The following is a 21,241-nucleotide window of genomic DNA, read 5'->3' on the forward strand; positions in this document are numbered from 1 at the left end:
CGAGGAGTGGCGCTCATCCAACGTTGCTCCGACGGCCGCCGCCACCACTTCCACTTGGGCAGTGGTGCGGGCCCGCACGTCAGCGGGATGTAAGCTGACGAGGGCGGACGAGCTTGTCTTTGCTGACCGTGATCCGCGTCCACGCGAGCTCGAGGCGGTGGTGTGTCCGTAAGCGCGCTTTCTTTTCTGCTAACTGGCCATTTTCCGTTAGCGCGGAGCGAAACCGTTATCTCACCAGCGTTACGAAATGTGACGTCCATGACATGCGGGCCATGGGGTCCCGCGTCCCCACTTGTCATTGTGAAAGACCCTCAGCCTGGCCGGATATCTGCGAGATTGTGACCAACGGAAACCCCTGGTCCATGCCTATCCCGTGGTCTACGTACGAGACATGCGCACGCCTTTTCCTAATTAATTCGGCACTGTAGGAGACGGAATTGACCGGCTAAGCCGCGCCTCCTCATTTGGTAATTAACCGCAGACCCCCAATGCATTCTCTTTCGAGTAAAACCCTTAAATTCTACGTGCCTAATCCTCGTCGAGCCGGGGGTCATCGCCGAGGGGTCGGGGACGCGAGCTAAGCTGGAAGGAGTAGTCGCTTGCGATTAGCGATACCGACTAAACTAATGCCGTTTCGGCCTCTCGCGGACGAGTCAATCGCTGCCAGTGCCAAAAGCTAATCAGAGCCCCTTCCGCCTCAGCGTCAGTGGCCATGTCGGATCCACCCACCCACCACCAGCGCCAGTAACAGCAGGCGAGGCGATAGCTTCGACGGCGACCTCGGTCTCGGAGGCGGCGGCGGCGGCGGCATGAAGAACTTCCTCAGGAAGCTACACATCGGCGAGGGCTCCAGCGACGGAGGTTCATCGCCTCCCCCGCCGCCCTCCCGCAAAGGCGGTAGCGGTGGTGGTGGTGGCGGGGTTCATCATCATCATCATCAACCGCACCACGACCAGAGGCAGCAGCCCTCGGCGGTATCCAGCTGGCTCGACTCGGTGCCTACCCGCCCCCCGCCCCCGATTCCCGTGGAAGCAGAGGTGCCGACGTCGGCGTCGGCGTCGTTTGGGGTTGGGGCAGAGGAGAGAAGCGCGAGGCAGTCCCCCGCGGCTGATAGGCGGCGATCGCAGCAGGAAGAGATGGAGCGGAGGCGGTCGCAGGCGGAAGAGGTGTTGAGGGAGCAGAGGCGGTCGCAGGCGGAAGAGGTGTTGAGGGAGCGGAGGCGGTCGCAGGCGGAAGAGATGGGGAGGGAGCGGAGGCGGTCGCAGGAGGAGAACGAGGTGGAGGAGAGGGTGATAAGGGAGTCGTCGGAGGCGGAGGAGAGGAAGCGGGAGAGGGAGAAGGAGGAGGACGACCTGGAGGCGTACCAGATTCAGCTGGTGCTGGAGATGAGCGCGCGGGACAATCCAGAGGAGATGGAGATTGAGGTCGCCAAGCAGCTTAGTCTGGGCTTCTGTCCGCCTCAGACATCCCCTGCGGAGGTCATCGCGGCCCGATACTGGGTAAGTTTCTCAATTCAGTACCCTGCACGTTCGATTTCGTCTTCCAGTAGCAGTATTCCAATTGCAGTTCTGATTTGTGATCGTGAAGTAGATTGCATGACGTACGACTGCTTAAGATTACACGTTTTTTCCATACTGTTAGCTTGGTTGTACTACCAGCTGCCTGCATTACGGTGTTCTAGCATGTAATTTAATTTATAAGAACAGATGCTATTGTCTCACGAGCTTAGACAAAATTTCAGCAGCATGGATCATCATCTCTGTTTCATGGAGTTCTCACTGTATGTCTGTATAGACGTCCATTGTTAATAGTACACTTTCACTCTGAATTTCAGCATATGCTTAAACACTGTAGGATCATGGTCATTGCTTGTGCAGCTTGTTCAGTTTGCTACCAGCATATCCTTTATTGGATCTACGACAAAACAAGATTTCTTTCCTTGGAGTGAGATCACTATTTTAGGTGGATTTTCTGTAAATTTGTTAGTACACCATTATTTTGTTAGGTTGGTAAAAGATGTTGTGTTGGCTTGGTATTAAAGATGACTTGATTTGACTTGTAACCAAACCATGCCCGGCTATTTATACATAAGGTCATCCAATCAGCTAAGGTTGTGTGGTGTTTTCAATCTTTCTCTACCTCTCTACATGGCATTGACATGAATGGCATCTATTATACCTATGATCACTGATCAATCTTGGTCACAGTAATATCTAATAGTCTTGGTGGCGCTGGTTGTTCTGTGAAACGAGTAACTGACTTCTGTTCCTACTTATTTTTGTCTCACCATGTATCTGACATGCCTATAATATATTTCATCACGGTTGACAGAATTTCAACGCCCTTACCTATGATGACAAAATACCGGATGGATTCTATGATTTCTTTTACGTCGGGAATGGGCCAGCATCAGTTACTATGCCCTCTTTTGCTGAGCTACGAGCCCAGCCATTTTCGCATAAAGTCAACTGGGAAGTTGTGGTGATTCACAGAGGTGAAGACCCTGAGCTCATGAAACTTCAGCAAGAGGCCTTAATCATGGCTCTTGACCTTCAATCAAGAACTTCAGAATCTGTGGGAAATGCTTTGGTGAAGAGACTTGCTAATCTAGTTGCTAGACACATGGGTGGAGTTTTTGATCCTGAGAGCATGTCAGTGAAATACCAGAATATGCTTAACTCCTTAAGAAGTAGCATTGGAAGCGTAGTTGTGCCACTTGGTCAACTAAAAATTGGTCTAGCTCGCCACCGTGCCCTGTTATTTAAGGTCAGTAGCTTTATACATGTATTCGATCCTGTAATTCTTGCACCCATTCTGAACTTTATTACAAAAACATTTTGCTATTGAAAATGAACATTGGGATTGGGAAATATCTTCCATATGTGTTATGTATTGTTCTCAACTTCAATCGAACAATAGCTCTCTAGATACGTGTTCTTGTGTTCTTATACCCTACAAAAATGGATAGCTCGGATTTTGTGCTGTTCAATAAACATCCTGAACATGTGACATGAAAAACCATTGTTAGCATCACTGTGGTAGCAATCAATTCTCATCATACTTCATGCAGGTTTTGGCTGATGGCCTTGATGTACCTTGCCGGTTGCTGAAAGGAAGGCAGTACACTGGATCAGATGATGGAGCATTGAATATTGTCAAATTTAAAGATGGAAGGTATTGCACCCTTTACATGTCCACCATCAATGGGATTTTTGTAGGATGGACCAACATAGCATAATTGTGTTATACTGTTATGTGCAGACTTCTTGTGCCATCTAAATGTTGGCAATGAGAAATGAAATGTGCACTAAATATGCATTTAGCTTTATAACCATCTATATTATGTCACAATTTGCAGGGAGTTCATTGTTGATCTTGTGGCTGATCCTGGTACACTTATTCCTTCAGATGGTGCTGTTTTATCTACAGACTTCGATGAAAATTTCATCGCTGATAATCATCACTTGAAGAAAGATGAGACTACCAAGTTGTTGGGATCTTGTTTTAGCGGAGCATCGAGTTCAGCCTATGATTCTTTTGATTATGAGTTACTAGACAGAAGATCCACTTCAAGCAATGTTGGTCCTTCTGATACGGATGGACCTACAACTAATCAGACAAGCAATCAACAAAGTATGCTATCAAGTTCATTCGAGAAACTATCAGTTAGCACATGCACTAGTGAAAGTAGGCCTATCATTAATGAATCTACAAACGCAGACTACATTATGGTTGCAAAAAACAAAGAGAAATCAATTGCACCCGTTGATTCTTCATCAAATTCACCATCTGCGTCAGATATGGGCAGCACTCCAGCTGTCCGGAGAATGAAAGTGAAGGACATTTCAGAGTACATGATTAATGCCGCCAAGGAAAACCCACAACTAGTTCAGAAGATCCATGAGGTTTTACGCGAAAATGGGGTCGTGGCACCACCAGACTTGTTTTCAGAGGATTCCATGGAAGAGCCTAAGGACCTCATCCTCTATGACACCACACTGTTTCAAAGCAAGGATGAAATGAAAAGGACGATGAATGAGTTCGAGTCAAGGAAATACACAGATAGTGGTCAGGCTCCATCATTGCCTCATCATCCTGGACATGAACTCCAACCAAAAGTTGTTCCTCACCGGGCACCTCTGGAATCACTTAAACCTGTTGAGGGTCTGGGTGTTTACCAACCCCATGATATCAGAGATATTGCATCTCCCTTTGTTCCTCAATACGAACCTTCTGCACCTCCTCAGGAAGCTCCTGCACCACTTACAAAGCAACTGCCTGTTACAGCAGCTGCTGTTGCAACTGCTGCAGTGGTGGCATCCTCAATGGTTGTTGCTGCAGCTAAATCTAATAGTGATGTGAACTTTGACGTGCCTGTTGCTGCAGCAGCTACTGTAACTGCAGCTGCAGTTGTTGCCACAACTGCTGCCGTGAGCAAGCAATATGAACACGAGCCTGGTAACCAGCTGCTTAGCTTACCAAGTCCCTCTAAAGGAAACGAATCAGTTGAGAAAGGTGGAGATGATTTTTGGGATAAAGACAACCTTGAAGCTGATCATGCCCAAGATCTGGATCAAGAAATACCTCATGAAGCTGAACGGACCTCAGACAAATCAAGTGGGACAGAGAGTGCGAAATCTGATCTTGCTTTGGAGGATGTTGCAGAGTTTGAAATCCAATGGGAAGAAATAGCTATTGGTGAACGAATAGGCCTCGGTACAATTGATATATACCACTTGATTATTTATGAAATTGTTGTTTCTCTTAATCATACTACTTCTTTTCCACTGACTGTGGGAAGTGATTTTCTTTGATGCTTATTTTCAAAAAAATAAGAGTTGATGTTTTTATTTTTTAATTCAGTCAGTCCAACTCTATTGTTTCAGGATCATTTGGAGAAGTTTATAGAGGAGAATGGCATGGAACGGTATGTCTTCCAGTCAACAAGTTCCTTGTTTATCATCTGAATCGGCAATTTCCAAATGAGCAATGGAAAAGTATTGAAACGAAGTCAACTCTTTTTGGTATATGAAGAACTTAACTAGAGATGTGAAGAAATATTAATTTAGATAATATGATAACATAATCTATGCCAACACTGAAATGTAATTGCTCTGTACTTGTCTATTTTACAGACATTAGCAATGAGAAAGTCCAGTTAGTAAAAGGCAATGTTAAACTATCGCCATTCGGTGTACTTTGTCCATTTATATCAGGAAAGGGTTAATCTTCTGACAGAAAAGAGAAAATTTTACTTGTACACTTAAACTGCACAAACTTTTTCGGTCTGTTGTTTTAGTTTCGCCCTAGAACTTTAGGTGACCTCAGATATCTATAGTGGCAGGCCTTAGTATCATTTGGAGAAACAAGTTTGAAGAACATGCCTAGCATCAGTAGTTTTGTTTAATTTGAAGATCCATCCATTTTTGCATTTAGTCTTCTGTTAAAAACTTGTAGCTATGTTATTTTTTATTTTCACCATCACTGTGTTTTGCTTCTTTTTCTTTGTTTACTGCTACCTTTTACAGGATAATAAATTGTTTTCTCTACAGGAAGTTGCAGTCAAGAAGTTTCTGCAACAAGATCTTTCAGGTGATGCTCTCGAAGAGTTTAGAACTGAGGTATACTCCTCTCTGGATGTCATTCCACTGGTATAATAGATTGAAATACAAAATTTTGGCTTTGTTATATCTATTTAACTTTTTGGTATTTTCATTCTGTGTATTTATGTTTTTTTTGGTATTTTCATTATGTGTATTTCTCTTCAATACATATAAATAACATTATTTTTTGTTAGGTTGTGACTAGGGCCCTAGTTGTGACAGTTGATAGATAATGCTTCATTTAACAATTGTTTCTTAATTAAAACACAAATTACAGTTGTCTATGCCTCACAGTATTGGAGAATATGCTAGCAGCTCCAACAATTGTTTTGTTATTTGAAAACTTTACTTTTCTACATATGGGTTTGGGCCCGGTCGAGTTTCTTCCTCAGCTGCTCTTGCACCACCTGATAATGCATTATTTCATGCCTAGGTGCGAATAATGAAGAGGTTACGCCATCCTAATGTTGTTCTCTTCATGGGTGCTATCACTCGCGTGCCTAATCTTTCCATTGTCACCGAGTTTCTTCCAAGGTGGGCCTCTTTCATTTATATTGTTTACTTCATAGTATATGGCAAACAGTATCACCAGTGATTGTACTTTATGATTAAGAATACAATGTGTTGCTGGCACAAGCTTTTCTCTAACATCTTCCATGTTGCAGTAAGTTTACGAATAACTAATGTTGCGTAGAGATAATAACTTTTTATTGATAATTATTATCTAGGAACAGTACATTAAGTTAGGGGCAAGGGATCTATTATTGAGTTCATGACATGAGTGTACATAAGTTCAAGAAAGAAGAAAAGGTATAGGTGGGAGTAGGGACGCTGGTATACCAGTATTATTTAACACATGCATACCATTCGTTGTATATAGGAGGCACATATTCTTTTAAGCTTAGTTCATGCATACTCATTTCAATCCATTCACCCTTCATGCGCAACATGTGGCTGCAGTTTCCAATACTACTTTAAATTCAATATTATTTATTAATTTTACTAGTGCTACTATTATTGGTATTGCAGAGGCAGTTTGTTCCGGTTGATTCATCGACCTAACAACCAGTTGGATGAAAGGAAACGCTTGAGAATGGCGCTTGATGTGGTATGACCAATGAATAATTAATATCACTATTGTTAGTTGCCGATAAATTGGAGAAGCATAATTATCTGGATGTGGTACTAAGGTTCCTTTCAATTTTATAGGCTCGTGGTATGAATTATCTGCATAATTGCTCACCAGTTATAGTCCATCGAGATCTGAAATCTCCAAATCTACTGGTGGACAAGAATTGGGTTGTGAAGGTAATGTACAAGCTCCTTTACGACAGTGACATTTTGTGTAATTTATATCGCTAGTTGCTTCATAAATTTTTGCTATTAGGTTTGCGATTTTGGTTTGTCAAGAATGAAGAACAAAACCTTCCTGTCATCAAGATCAACAGCTGGAACTGTAAGCTTGCATGATCTTTGGCCATTCTATTACAAGTTTATTGGTCTTCTGCACTCTCCCAAAAAGTATTATGCATAATCTTAAATCATTTGTCCTTACTCAGCAGCTTTAAATTATGCTGCCAGTTAACATTAAATTGCTTGAAGTTTATGCAATTATTTTTTGGAGAGTATAGAAGCACTTATGTCATTATGAATATATTTATTCTAATTTTGAGTTCTCTAGCCATGTAAACTGTAAATTGTCTTCTCCATTTGTTCTGAAAAAGTAGTAAATATGTGCCGTCGGTTCTTGTCTAGTTAATATTAACATCGATTGCATCAGTTATTAATAAACTTTCTCCATAATGCTCCTTGCATATGGAAAAGGAATGAAATATTTGAAGGTATAATATATTTTTTCTCAAACATTAGGAGAGCTACATGTCATTACATGAATAAAGAGTTGTGGTTGCAATGCAAATCGCTAATGAAAAACAGGAAAAAAAAGAAACATTCTACTGAATAAAAAATAAAATCACCAAGAGGGGATGGGGGGCTATTAGCAAGACAGCAGGCTCCTTAATTCCTGCGCCCCAGCTGCGTATCACGAATTAGAGCCTTCAACCTCCATTACCTGGATCACCATGTTCATGGTCACCATTTTGTTGTGGTGCTTCCAAAGGTCCCATGTGACAAGGATTACCAGGGAGTTGGAGCCCTTTTCTGAATTGTTTGTCAGTGAGTGCCACTACCAGCTTGTGAAGATGTCTGGGTCTGCCTGTGGAGATATGCCTGGATGTCTATCCTTTGGACTTTAGAGCAGGATGAACCACACCTGGCAACCACACAAGAGACCAGTAGGCATTAGATGATCTCATCGGCGTGATGACATGTCGGGCATCTAGCGGTCTAGCCCAGTGTGGTAGCCCAGTCCTGGTTTATGTCCACCATCCAACGTCTAGTATGGATGCTGACCCATAAGAACTTGCATCATAAAGGAGCATAAGATTTCGAAACATGCTTCGAACTTCCATGGTGCAAAGCTGGGTAGTCTGAGTTGGTAGAGCAGATCTCCAAAGCTGGTAGTTTCCAGACATGTTGATCTTGCAAGCTATGCTGCAAGGACACTTGCTTCAGGAGGTCCTGAACCGCAGATACTCATCCAATGCCCATACAGATAAGGTTCCGTGAAGGTATAATTTTAACTACCCTGGTATGGAAGGAAAATTGGTGATGATATTTACAGGGTTATGAATAGTGGAGGGATCCTGCACTATTCTTCAGTGCACATTAAAGATCTCTATGGACTTGTCTGTTAGTTTCAATTTTCTTGTGAAGATGCTATAGTCATAAGATAGCCAACACTCATTTCAGTAATTAGTATTTTTATATAACGTTGTGGAATGCTATGTAGCATGCAAATTTACCAGTTTATGTATGACTTACCCTGACGTCCTTTCCATTTCCCTTTTCTTTTATTTGTAATTCTATTTTATGGACCTGGGTGCCTTGGCTTGAGCTCATTCTATAAGCTGGTTTGTTGTATTGCTAGTGCATAATAACAACTACCGTTTATTAGATAAAGTTAAATGCTGTTCTAGTAAACTCTATTCATAGAGCTCTGCAAACTCTTATGTTCTTCAAGCAATCCTCTCCTACCTTTAGCTTCTATATGTGAGAATTCAGTCAAATCCAAAACAGCTAGCTGTCTACACTCGTCTAGAGACAAGTGTAACTCTTCTGTTAAGACTACCTGGGTGAACACTGTTAAGTGTGTTTAGGTTAACTTGTGTTATCTGTTTGTACCACTTTAAAAATTACTAGTTGGTTCAAGTGGTACCTTACATCACTACTGAACAATTGTGCTGATGTGCAGGCGGAGTGGATGGCACCAGAAGTACTTCGTAATGAACCATCAGACGAAAAGTAAGCTTTACTGGTTAAAGACTCGGTTCAAATATAGCTGAATTATTTTGTGCCTGCTGAAACAGTTTTATGTGTTGGCAGATGCGATGTTTTTAGCTATGGAGTCATATTATGGGAGCTTTGTACGCTATTACAACCTTGGGAAGGAATGAACGCCATGCAAGTTGTCGGAGCAGTTGGATTTCAGAATCGTCGCCTTGATATTCCAGATAACATCGATCCTGCCATAGCAGAGATAATAGTAAAATGCTGGCATACGTTAGTATTCTTAACTTGCTTGGTGCATTTTAAAAATACTGCACAGTCCTTCCACATAATTTGCATCCTCCTAATTGATATATGCCTTTTTTGTTTGCTAAATTCACTTTCTTATTTGTTGTAGGGACCCAAAGTTGCGGCCATCATTTGCAGATATCATGGCTGCATTAAAACCATTGTTGAAGAACCTAACCAGCAATCAAGCACAAGCACCAAAGGCAGACAGTACAACAAACAGATGAGTAAGTCAAGGAGATTAGCAACTGCCCAACGTCAGTAACCTATAGGATTATTTCTGTACAGTAACAGAAAGCATGTGATCAAGGATGACAAAGCTGTGATGTTGGTCTGTTTGCTACTCTATCCAACAACTGGTGTGGTGTAAGTTTTAGGGGTGGCAGTGTCATGTCAAGCTAAAGCCCGCTTGCCATTGATCTGGATTTGAAGACCAGCGCTGGTATACCCGTGAAACAAGACGAAGGGGCTATGATCTAAGCAAGAAATTGTGCAGAACAATAATGTTTTGGCACAGTGGAACGCTTGAATCAGGAACTGATATGGCAGGCGGAACAGGGGCCTTTGTTCATACCATCTCTCCTTTTTCTTTCGTCGTGTGCCTCACCAAATGGTGGGTATTTATATGTAAATGCCAACAGATGTAATGTGCTGTCAACCAGGAAAAAGAAAGAGAAAAGGTTGCTCAGCTTGTGCAGCGAGTTTGGACTCACCTAGTGGCTAGTGCCTGATGAAGTTGGCCGTGTACCGTGTTGGGGCTTTCCGTTGCATACCATGTCTGGGTTTTTTCCTCACCGAATGCCACACCAGCTGGAAGCCTGCTCTCATCAAGCTGATCTGCTGTTGCATTTTGCCCCGTGACTTGACTCGGTCGGAGCCACGGCAGATCACGACGCGAGTGGTGGGCAGGTAAGGCCTGACTGATCATTCTCTGATCGGATGCCCCCCTCGGCCCCACCCCCTCCCGAATTGGCTAATGCCGCGAGCGGAGCCCGAGCGCACGACGTCGCAATTCCAGCGCGCGCCGCGCGCGACGCCTCCGCGCCCGCTTCGACCTGACCAGTTCCCGACCATGGAAACTCCGCAAGCCTCGCACCCGCGCACGTCGTGTGCATGCCGGGCGTGCGAGACGCGCTAGTTAACCCGATCGCCGTCTCCGGAGCCACGACCGATCACCCGACCCGAGCGCCAACGTGAGATCCGCACAGATCGACCGGCCGACGGTGAGCAGCCAGAATCAGCAGGGCGCGCGATGGCGGGCGTCTTCTGGGGAGGCGGGAGGGCGGACGAGGTGGCCGACTTCGACGAGTACGACCCCACCCCCTACGGCGGCGGCTACGACATCGCCCTCACCTTCGGCCGCCCGCTGCCGCCCTCCGAGGAGACCTGCTACCCGATCTCCACCGCCACCTCCTCCGCCTCCTCGTACGACCGCCCCCAGCAGCACGGTGGCCGCAGGCCCGGGGCCGAGGAGTCCCACGGGCCCGCTGCAGGGTACGGCGGCGGCGGCGGGTACGCGAGGCGGCCTCAGCCTCACGAGGAGGAGACCCACGGCTCTGTGGGCTCTGGGTACGGCTACGGGAGGAAGGGACACGACGACGACGACGACGAGCAGAAGGCGTACCGAAAGCCGAAGCCGGCGTACGGGGACGACGATGACGACCACCAGGCGTACCGGAAGCCGAAGCCGTCCTACGACGGGGACGAGAGGCCCAGCTACGGCCGAAAGAAGAAAGTGAGTGTAGGCCGTTGGGCCTTAACTCACAATATGGGCCGTTGCAGACCCTGGTCGCATTGATGGGCCTTTATTGGTCTAAATTTGGTCATGGGCTGGAGGCCTAGATTGATTCACAAGAGTTTCCATCGTAACGGTTTTATTGATCTGCAGGGGGACGACGATGACTCCGATGACGACGACAAGAGGAAGCCGCGCTACAAGAAGTACGACGACGATGACTCCGACGACGACAAGAAGAAGCGATACGAGAAGAACAACCGTCGCCGCTACTATGACGATGATTAAGCCATACGATAATCTCAACCGATTGATGTTTAATTATCATCCCTTCACTGCGCATCGACTGCTGGTAGTAAATAAGGTTAGGGGTCTGCTTCTCACAAGCAAAGCATCCCTCATGTCTTTTTGCTTTTCTTTTCAACTTTTCTGCTGTTCTGGCCACCCCGAACTTTCTTTTTTCCTGATGGAAACGTTTTTTGTGTTTCTGATTCTTTCGGAATAAAACTATAGTAATTTGCACTTACTTGGATCATGGCAAAGGGCGTAGAAATGCAGCTGAAAATGGCACAGTTTATTCATCCATTACTCGTATAGCAGCAATTGGAGAGTATTATAGTTGCGTGTTGCATAGGAGATGCATTCGTGGGTGTACGTGTGCGGTGTGCAGTGTTCGTGCGCTGTGTGGTAGGGATGTGTGCATCATCTGTAATCGTAAAGGAAAAGAAAAAAAAAGGAAAGAAAAGACAACGCAGCAGCTAGTTTTGTACTGAGGACACAGCTGCTGTGACCCTGCTTCCCGTGGTAACTGGCGTAGTGTATGCGTATTGGCAAGGCTTCCAAAGGTACAAAAACTTGCAAGCAATTCAAGCCCCTGCTCATCTTTTGAGCTGGAAAGCATTGATTGGCTATCTGATGTTATCAGTGCCATCTTCTCCGTGTAGTATCTCACGTACGTACACTTGTTTGGCCATTTCTCGTGCCAACTTATCTTTTGAACCTTTCGGTTCCATGCGGTGCTCGCATGGTCCTAGCTAGTACGATGCTTCTTTGTTTGTCCCCCACCACCCGGTGGGGCAATGAAGCTATCGGCTTAGATGCACAGTCATCAGTCAACTAACACAAACCGAATCCCAAAAGATGCTACAAGCGGTGAGCCTGGCCACAATCCCAGAGATTTTTAAAAATAGCTCTAAGACACAGGTAGGTGGACAAGAAAACTATGATAGAACCGTACAGCATTACAGCCGAGGCACACCCCTGATTGGTTGTCCACAATCGTGATTGGAAAAAAAATGCACAAATTAACAGATAACCGCGGCAAGTCATGATCCTGGACACTAGTGTGCCGTATCTTAGGCAAAAGACAAAATAGTCGTTTTGGTTCCTCAACTTAGATCTGAGAGTCAAGTTCATCCTTCAACTTTCAGATAGGCCAATATAGTCCCTCAACATTTATTTTTGAGTCAAACTCATCCTTGTATTGAGATTATATTCCATATAACATAAAATTTATGGAAAAAGTCCTTTCTACCCTTGGCCACTTCACCTTTTAAATCCAACAACATTTTATTTGTCCATAGAATTTTGTGGAACATCGCAAGTGTTTAATTTGGAACATACTCCCTCGGTCCCAAAAACACAAGTCACTATAGGATTCAAAATTTATCTTAAAAAATGAGCCATCTTACCCTATTTGGAAAGTACATGTGCATGCAAGAATCAATTAGTGCCAAATATGGGTAATATATAGAGGTGAAACTAGTTATTTTACCTTCTTGTTAAGTGGTCCTAGAATTCCTAGGATGGCTTGTTTTTTGGGATGGAGGGAGCAGAATTTTATTTACCCATGCATCACATTGTGTTGCAAATGCATGGAGAGTAAAATTAAAGCAAATGGTTGCATACTGTCATATTAAATATTATGGAAAGTTAAGCGTGATACAATAATGAAGGAGGAGAAAAAAAACAAGGGTAAAATAGTTATTTTACATTTGTCTCATATTATTATGGAGTATAATACCTTCATAAGAAAGAGTTTGATCTCAAAATGAATGTTGAGGAACTATATTAGCCTATCTGAACGCTGAGGGACAAACTTGACCCTTCGAATAAAGTTGAGGGACCAAAATGCTTATATTGCCGGCATTAGAATGTACGGTTCGGATTAAAAGTAGATATTTCAATAAGACTATCATCATGAGGCTAGAGAAACAAAGAGCAGACTTGTTGTGATAAGAAATATTTCAATAAGGTCATATTGTCTCACAGTACGATTACATAAATGAAAAAAGGATTTGTTTCTGGTGATCTTTCTAAACTGTATGCATGATAAACTTGACAAAATGCTGAATTTTCAAGGCCATGGATGATGAAGCTTTGACCTTAGCAAACCTGTGAAAACTTCACAGAATCATAGCATGTATCACGAGAAGCAATCATTGTGCTCATACTTAGAGCCAAATCATAGTACGGACAGATTCTTCTAGATGCATACGTGGATCACCTAATCAGTCGAGTAGGGGCGGATCCAGAGTTTGGACCAAGGAGAGCTCATTTTCTTCTTCTTCCTTCTCTCTTCTCTCTTTCCCTTCTTCCTCCTCTTCACTATGCCATTTTTTTGGGTGGAGGGGGGCCTTGCCCCCACGCTGGCTCCGCCCCTGCAGTCAAGGAAGTCAAAGTGGCCTTTCTGAACAAAGCATTGGCTTTCAGCAATTGGCATGTTTCCATACAAAAATAGGAGGAATCCAAACTCATGAAAAGAAAGAAGAACACGATCAAGTTGGTTCCAGTGATCCGGGATCTTATCTGCAGGTAGAGCATTGGCTTTCTGCTAATATTGACAAGTTTCCATATGAAATTGGACTATTGGAGGAATCCAAACTGATGGGAAAAAAGGTACACCATCAAGCTGGTTTCAGAGATTCAAGATCTTATCTGCAGTAGTTAACACAATTCAGATATGATATAAAGACAGAGTATTCCTGCTAGCCTATGAAAACTTCACATTTTCTGCTTGAAGATCACGGCGTCATGTGTGTTTTTTGTCGCAATTAATCAAATATTTAGCACAACCCACTGCTGTACACCCATTTTCTTATCCTCCAAAAGGTGATCTCGACTCGACTCGACCGTGATGATGAGGTTGCTGATAGGCGATAGCAACGAGGACCGCGTACACAGGACGTGCTGCTTTTGGCTCAAGCTGTGACGGAGGACACGGGTAGTGTGGCGTTCAGTGCTGATGTGACCCGTAGTTGGGTTGGATCCTGTGCTCCTCTGGCTATCCCAATTATTATAACAAACCAAACCAGTGACCACCGATCGCAGCGAGCCGGGAACACACGACATCAGGGCTGCTCTACTAGCAGACCGAGCGTAGCTCGGTTGGTGCGGCCTCCCGGTGGGGAGCGCACCCGCCCGGGCTCGATCCCGTGGCGCTGCACCTGCCTGGTTTTTTCAGGATTTCTTCGGGGGAAGGAGTCTCAAGCGCCTATGGACCACAATGGGATGACGTGCCCGTCACTTGTATTCTCAGTAGGCGTGTGTGTATGGGTTGTAGTTTCCGGTTAGTTAGGGAGTGCGTGAGTGTTTAGGTAGGGAGTGAGTACAGATACTACAGCTTGTACCTAGTTTGAGGCACTCAAAAAAAAAGGGCTGCTCTACTACTGCCCATGCTCATCGAGATCTTCTGGCAACTGGCATCCTTGCTCGTGACTCGCAAGAATTAAGAATTCTTGCCTTGGCATGCATGCTTGCAGAAGTTGGGTAATATAATAGGAGTAGGATGTGATGGGCCCAGGAATCACCGACGAATCTGCACCAAGGAAGAAATCTCCTAGTCCAATAATCAGTGTCATCTGGAGCTACATTGCGTGAACCCTAATCGCAGGCTTTAGGAACACATGGCACGTAAAGAACGAAGGGGCTGTTTGGTAGGCTCCAAAATCGGTTCCAGCTAGAGCCCTGCATGTGGAGCTCCTTCCTGAGAGGGTGGAGCTCCTCCAGATCGTCTGCCAGCTTTGCCTTCAAAGTGGCGAGAACGAAGGCCGCCGCTGCTCTGCGACCGAGGCATGGCATGGTGGGTTGGGAGACTGGCGGCGGTAGGAGCAAGAGGAGGGCGGACCGGCGGGAGCAGAGGTGCCAGTAGGGCCGCGGCAAAGTGGGAGGAGAGGGCAGAGGTGCCAGTAGGGCTGCCAGAGCCACGAGCTAGCGGAGCGGGAGGAGGGGGTGTCAGGAGGGGTAAGAAAGGATAAAAAAAGAGAGAAAAAAGTAAGGTATTATGGACATTTTATTTTTTTTTGTGCATTTGAAACAGTCATACAGAACAGTTTTGCCAAACATTTTGCAAAACGCTCCAGCTTCATCAAAGAAACCGGTTTTGGAGGACATGGAGTCCTGCCATACAGATCCCAAGTAGCCAGAGGCTAGAGCTAACAATTAGAGCAAGTATAATAAGGCTGAGTCAGCCGGTTGAATAGAGTGCACGTCAGAAAAAAACATGATGTGGCAGTGAGAGAACAGAAGAGAGAGAACGGGCCGGCGCTAAACTCTTCGCCCGGCTGAGACGCACCACGCCGCCCATTCCCAGCCGGTTGCAGACGAAATTGCCGACGCTTCGCTCCCCACCTACCTCCCTTCTCGATCTCGTGCGGCACCTGCTCGCACGCGCCTTCCCTCCGCTCGCCTGTCCGCGCCTCCGCTCGCCCTCCAGCTCGCCCGCGCCTCCCTTTGCTCGCTCGCCCGCGCCGTCCTCCCGCTCGCCCGCACCGTCGCTCGTCCTACTGCTCGCTCGCCCTCCAGCTCGCCCGCACCGCGGCTCGCCCGCGCCTCCATGGACTCGCAGTAGAGCGCGTGGAGCAGGAACCAGAAGGTGCCCGAGGCGGGCGCCCGCGCCCCGGCCCCGATGTTGACACAGAATTGCGCCAAACACACCTGAATGTGCTAGAACGCGCGACGATCGTCAAAACGATCAACACAGCGAAAAACCCTGGGCGGACCGGTCTGACCGGTTTTGCCGACTGGTCTGACCGGTGCAGGCAGGGAACTCGCGAAGACCTAGAACGGCGAGCTCGGGAGGGACCCCGTCGGAGCTCGTGAACGTAGGGTTGCTCTGAGATCGGCAGGCCACTCAGAACGTCTTCAAACGCCGTCGAGACGAAGGAAGAAAGCAATTTAGGGTTGGAAAAGGCTAGGGTTTGAGAGATAAAAAGTAATGTGATTTTTGTATTGATTCGATTGGGAATAACCTCAATCGGCTTTAGCCTTTATATTTATAGGCCGGGGAAGACGTACCCCTTCACGAGTAGGATTACATGAGGACACTTTACAAAAACCCTAATTCTACTCGGACTGTACAGTCCAGACCAGTCTGACCGGTCGGCCCGACCGGTCAGACCGGTCGACCTCAGCAGGTGCTAAATTTGGCTATCAACATATGTCCCTCTACTTTTTGGTGAGTTTCACAAGCCAAAAAGCAAGATCTATCCTGATGTACATGTTTCACACAGAGCATACAAGTCTAAAAATAAAACTAAGGGCGATATCCAATACCGGCCGTCTTCGTCTTCACGCACTTTGCCATACGCTAGGATAGAATTTCTTCAAGTATCTCCCATTGATAGCCCTAGGTAGACGTTCACATTGCACCGTCTCCACCATATACGAATTACCGGAGATAACTTTAATAATCTTGTATGGACCTTCCCAATTTGGCGACCATTTACCAAACTTGTTGCTTTTCATCCCAAGAGGCAAGATTGTCTTCCAAACCAGATCCCCAACCTGAAAAGATTTAAGTTTTACCTTTTTATTGTAAGCTCTGGCCACCCGAAGCTTGTCTTTCTCAATCTCCTTCAAAGCCTTCAAATGTTTGTCGGTCACCTCATCAATATTATCTATCATCAAATCATGGTAATCAACAGCGGAGAGGTCATTTTGCTTTGCCAATCTATATGCGTCTAGATTTACCTCAACGGGTAAAACGGCCTCTTGACCATACACAAGCTCAAAAGGAGTAACCTTAGTAGCACCATGTCTAGATATACGATGAGATCACAATGCGAAGATAACACTTCATGCCACCTCTTAGGATTTTCTTCTATCTTCTTCTTGACAAGTTTGATCAAAATCTTATTACTAGACTCGACCTGTCCATTGGCCTGAGCATAGTATGGAGATGAATTGAGCAACTTAATCTTATAAGATACCATTTAGAGAACCATTATAGCACTGGCATACCTTAGATACTTGCTGCACCACCAGAAGAGAATCTCCAAAGGCTTCAACATGCTTCACGCCCATGGATTGCAAGAATTCCAAGCCAAATAGAAGAGCCTCATATTCAACTTGGTTATTTGTGCACTCTTCTTCCAATCGGTTTGAAAATTCAAAAACAGCACCATTCGGAGAAATAAGAACAACACAAATCCCTTGACCATCATCACAAACCGATCCATCAAAGTACAACTTCCATGGTATGCAAGTAAGATAGCCGACTTCTAGATCATACTTGTCATTAATCCGATGCTCAACAATAAAATCTGCTACAATTTGGCCTCTCATAGATTTTAAAGGTTCACAAGCCAAATCATATTCAACCAAAGCATAAGCCCACTTGCCGATTCTACCACTCAAAATCGGTTTTTGTAACATATGTTTGATCACATCGGTTTGACATACTACTATGCAAGTACTAGATAGTAGATAATGTCTTAATTTGGTACAATCATAATAAAGAGACAAACACAACTTCTCAATAAATGTATACCTCGTCTCCGCATCAATAAGTCATCAGCTTAAATATGTAATGATATACTCATTCCCTTCGGTTTCCTGAGTCAAAACAGCCCCAATAACCTTATCTTCAGCAGCCACATAAAGTCTGAAAGGTACTCCTCTCCTAGGTGCTTTGAGTACGGGCGGCGAAGATAAATAAATCTTGATCTTCTCAAATGCTTCTTACTGTTTTGCCCCCCAAGTAAATTCGGTTTCATCTTTTAACCGAAGAATAGGAGTAAAAGAATCAATCTTCCCGGACAAGTTAGATATAAACCTTCTCAAGAAATTTACCTTACCCAAGAACTTCTGTAAATCCTTCTTGCATGTAGGGGCTTCAACCTTCCTCATGGCTTCAATTCTTTTAGGATCAACCTCTATTCCCTTCTCATGAATAATAAAGCCAAGAAACTTTCCAGCCGATACACCAAAATCACATTTGAGTGGATTTATTTTCAAACCATACCGGCGCATCCTCTCAAGAGCAAGTCTCAAATCGGCTAAATGATGATCCAAACCGGCCGATTTAATGACAATATCATCAATGTACACCTCCAAGATGACACCAAGCAAATCATGGAAGATTAAATTCATAGCTCTTTGATAAGTAGCACCCGCATTTTTCAAACCAAAAGTCATAACAACCCACTCAAACAACCCGACAAATCCTGGACATCTAAAGGCCGTTTTAGATATATCTTCTTCAGCCATAAATATTTGATTGTAACCGGCGTTACCATCAAGAAAACTAATGACACGATGTCCGGAAGCCTCATTGATCAACATATCGGCCATAGGCATAGGATACTCATCCTTGGGAGTAGCTTTATTAAGATCTCTAAAATCAATACACACTCTAATTTTCCCCGAATCCTTTTTCTCAACGGGCACAATATTAGAGATCCAATCAGCATAATGACAAGACCGAATAAATCCAGCATCAAGTAAACGATTAATTTCAGTTTTAGTTCGGTCATAAATAATGGGATTGAAATGCCTAACCGGTTGTTTATAAGGTCTAAAACCGGCTTTAATCGGTAAACGATGCTCAACAAGATCACGACTTAAACCGGGCATTTCATGATACTCCCAAGCAAAGCAATCAACATATTCTTTCAACAAATTAACTAAATCGGCTTTATACTCAACCGATAAATTTTTGTTTACAAAGGTCGGCCTAGGAATAGTTCCATCACCAATGTCTACCTTTTCTAAAGGATCGGCCGATGTAAACCCTTGGCCCAGCTTATCTAGATCATCAGAATCTTCAATGGCTTCACACATATCATTCGTACGCGCCCGATATTGATCTAGCCTCTGCTGCAGCCACTCTGTATTAGACCGGTCTGACCGGTCGGTCCTGTGCGCCGAACGGGACTGGTTCGGTCTGACTGGTCGGCACAAGCGGTCTGACCGGTCGCTTCTGGAGCTTCTGTTGTACTCATTTGATTTACATTAAATGATTGAACCGATTATCCATCGGCTTTAGTATAGCAGAAACAAAACCATCCTTAGTGCAACTGATCAAATCATAATCGGACAGAGCCACGCCCGATAAACACTTGACGTTGTCGTGTGTACTAATAGAATCCGAATCGGCTAAAGCGACAAAAGATGAAGTGTCCCCATGGACAATCTCAACCTCATCACCGATCCACTGAACAAGAAACTGATGCAAGGTAGAAGGAGCACACTGATTTGCATGAATCCAATCCCTCCCAAGAATCAAATTGTAGTTACCTTGCACCTCCGAGACAAAGAAAACCGTAGCAAGCGTCTTGCTCCCAATGGTGAGATCCATGGAAGCAACCCCCTTGGCGCTAAGGGGCTCGCTCCCTCCAACACCACTGACCATCATGTTCGTCTTGATCAAATCCTCGTCTTGGCCACCGAGCTTCTTGTACAGCGTGTAGGGCATAAGATTTACAATGGCCCCACCATCCACTAGCATGCGAGTCATCAGCTTCCCGTTGATCTGTCCCCTCAGGTAAAGAGCCTTCAGATGGTAGTCCTTCTCGCTTGGCTTCTGGAACACAGCTTCACGGGGCCCGAACTGAAGATGAGCCAAATCCTCCTCCAGAACCACGAAGTAATCCGAAGACAAGTGCACCACGTTAATCTCTAGGTTGGTGCGCTCCGGAGACACTTCATAATCCACCAATTCCTCGTCTTCTGCGGTTGGAGGAACTGCTGGGGCTTCGTCTACAAAAGAAATCGAAACGGGCGGTGCCGACTCGGCTGCCGGCTCTGCAGTAGGCTCAACAGACCACTCTGACCAGTCGGCTGTGGCGGTCCGACCGGTCTGGCTAGCTGATCAGCTGTCTTGACCATCCAAACCTTGCTATGAGGGAACATGGGCCTGTATCTGTTGAAGTTCTCACCCCTCATCTTTTCTTTCTCCTGCTCCTTCTTTTCCTTGTTACGAAGGCGCTGCAACTTCCTCTTCTGTGTATGAGTTAAACCCGAAGGGCACCACCTAGGCTGATGGTACTTATCTGCTGCGCTCTTGCTGCTACCGGCCTCATGATCATTGGCCATGACCGGCTTTTGTGAAGGAACCTCAACCGATTTCTCTATGTCCATCGGCCTTTTTCCCGTATCCTTTATGGGCACATTGATTTCACCGATTTAAACAACATCGGTTTTAGGCTTCTCTGGATCAACAACAGGCTTCTGCTCCTCTTTCTTTTCCTTGATGCGATACTCGAATCTTGGAGCAGGAACCTGGCCCGGCCTCTGGTGAGACCGGTCTGACCGGTCTGACCGGTGCAGCCTGCTGTACTGGACCAGATTGGCATGGTCCCAATCGGTCGTGCACGGGCACCCTAGAGCTTTCCCCTTGATAATGTGGAGGATAAGGCATCGGGAAACACTGCATCCATATCCCTTAATGCTCCCACGCCAGATTTCTTGCATTTGACGCCGGCGGCACCCATGGCATGGTAGTACACATCTGGGGAGGATACAATGTGACAACATCACCCCTGCGCCTGCTGGATTCCCTCCTTGGGGGCACTGGACGGTCTTGACGCGGTGGTGATCGCAGTCTCTTTTTTAGCGGCCGATCGTTTTGAACGGCCTTTGTGTACTTGTTCAACAACTGGTTGAAGGTGGGTCTCTGATTAGCAGTTCTTCCCTGCACCTTCACCTTGTTGGTTTTCCAAGTACCCACTTCCGGACTCTTTGGCTTGAAAGTCCGGGGACGGTCACCAGAGTGGTCTGACCGGCTGGAGGAACCGGTCGGACCGGTCGGACCGGTCTGACCGGTCGGAGACACCGGTCTGACCGGTCGTGCCTGATCAGCAGACCAATTTTCTGGTGGAGAGCTTCCTTGCCCCCCGAGTCTGGGATTTCTGACAATGATCTTCAGAGTATTCTTGCCATCATCAGTCTTCTCTTTGATAACTTCCCGGGCAAGGATTTTGTCACTTGTATTCATCGGTCTTGGATCACCGATGACAACATGCTTCCCCTTAGCTCCTTCGGCTTG

General features: G+C 45.5%; 2 protein-coding genes across 2 annotated transcripts; both read left to right on the forward strand.

Moving 5' to 3' along the window:
- The first annotated feature begins 547 nt into the window (after positions 1–547).
- Positions 548–9,951, forward strand: LOC120657221 (probable serine/threonine-protein kinase SIS8). Its single transcript, XM_039935500.1, has 13 exons — positions 548–1,499; positions 2,332–2,766; positions 3,071–3,174; positions 3,359–4,716; positions 4,887–4,927; positions 5,553–5,621; positions 6,037–6,137; positions 6,633–6,711; positions 6,813–6,911; positions 6,991–7,059; positions 8,917–8,966; positions 9,048–9,224; positions 9,349–9,951. The coding sequence occupies exons 1-13, from the start codon at positions 810–812 to the stop codon at positions 9,464–9,466; spliced, it is 3,390 nt and encodes a 1,129-aa protein (XP_039791434.1). The 5' UTR covers positions 548–809; the 3' UTR covers positions 9,467–9,951.
- Positions 9,952–10,297: 346 nt separating this feature from the next.
- On the forward strand, positions 10,298–11,495 carry LOC120657223 (uncharacterized protein At5g39570-like). Its single transcript, XM_039935501.1, has 2 exons — positions 10,298–10,974; positions 11,128–11,495. Exons 1-2 carry the CDS (start codon positions 10,492–10,494, stop codon positions 11,260–11,262), a joined length of 618 nt encoding a protein of 205 aa, XP_039791435.1. The 5' UTR covers positions 10,298–10,491; the 3' UTR covers positions 11,263–11,495.
- Positions 11,496–21,241: the final 9,746 nt, after the last annotated feature.

The sequence above is a fragment of the Panicum virgatum genome, chromosome 1N (genome assembly GCF_016808335.1).
Source record: "Panicum virgatum strain AP13 chromosome 1N, P.virgatum_v5, whole genome shotgun sequence".
Taxonomy (NCBI): Eukaryota; Viridiplantae; Streptophyta; class Magnoliopsida; order Poales; family Poaceae; genus Panicum; species Panicum virgatum.

What these genes read in the sequence shown, in the direction of transcription:
- LOC120657221 (XM_039935500.1), top strand. Translation starts at nt 810, where the DNA reads ATGAAGAACTTCCTCAGGAAGCTACACATCGGCGAGGGCTCCAGCGAC. An exon ending in GTCACCGAGTTTCTTCCAAG is followed by an intron (nt 6,138 to 6,632) that starts GTGGGCCTCTTT and finishes TTGGTATTGCAG; the next exon opens with AGGCAGTTTGTTCCGGTTGA. An exon ending in ATAGTAAAATGCTGGCATAC is followed by an intron (nt 9,225 to 9,348) that starts GTTAGTATTCTT and finishes TATTTGTTGTAG; the next exon opens with GGACCCAAAGTTGCGGCCAT.
- LOC120657223 (XM_039935501.1), top strand. Translation starts at nt 10,492, where the DNA reads ATGGCGGGCGTCTTCTGGGGAGGCGGGAGGGCGGACGAGGTGGCCGAC. An exon ending in GCTACGGCCGAAAGAAGAAA is followed by an intron (nt 10,975 to 11,127) that starts GTGAGTGTAGGC and finishes ATTGATCTGCAG; the next exon opens with GGGGACGACGATGACTCCGA.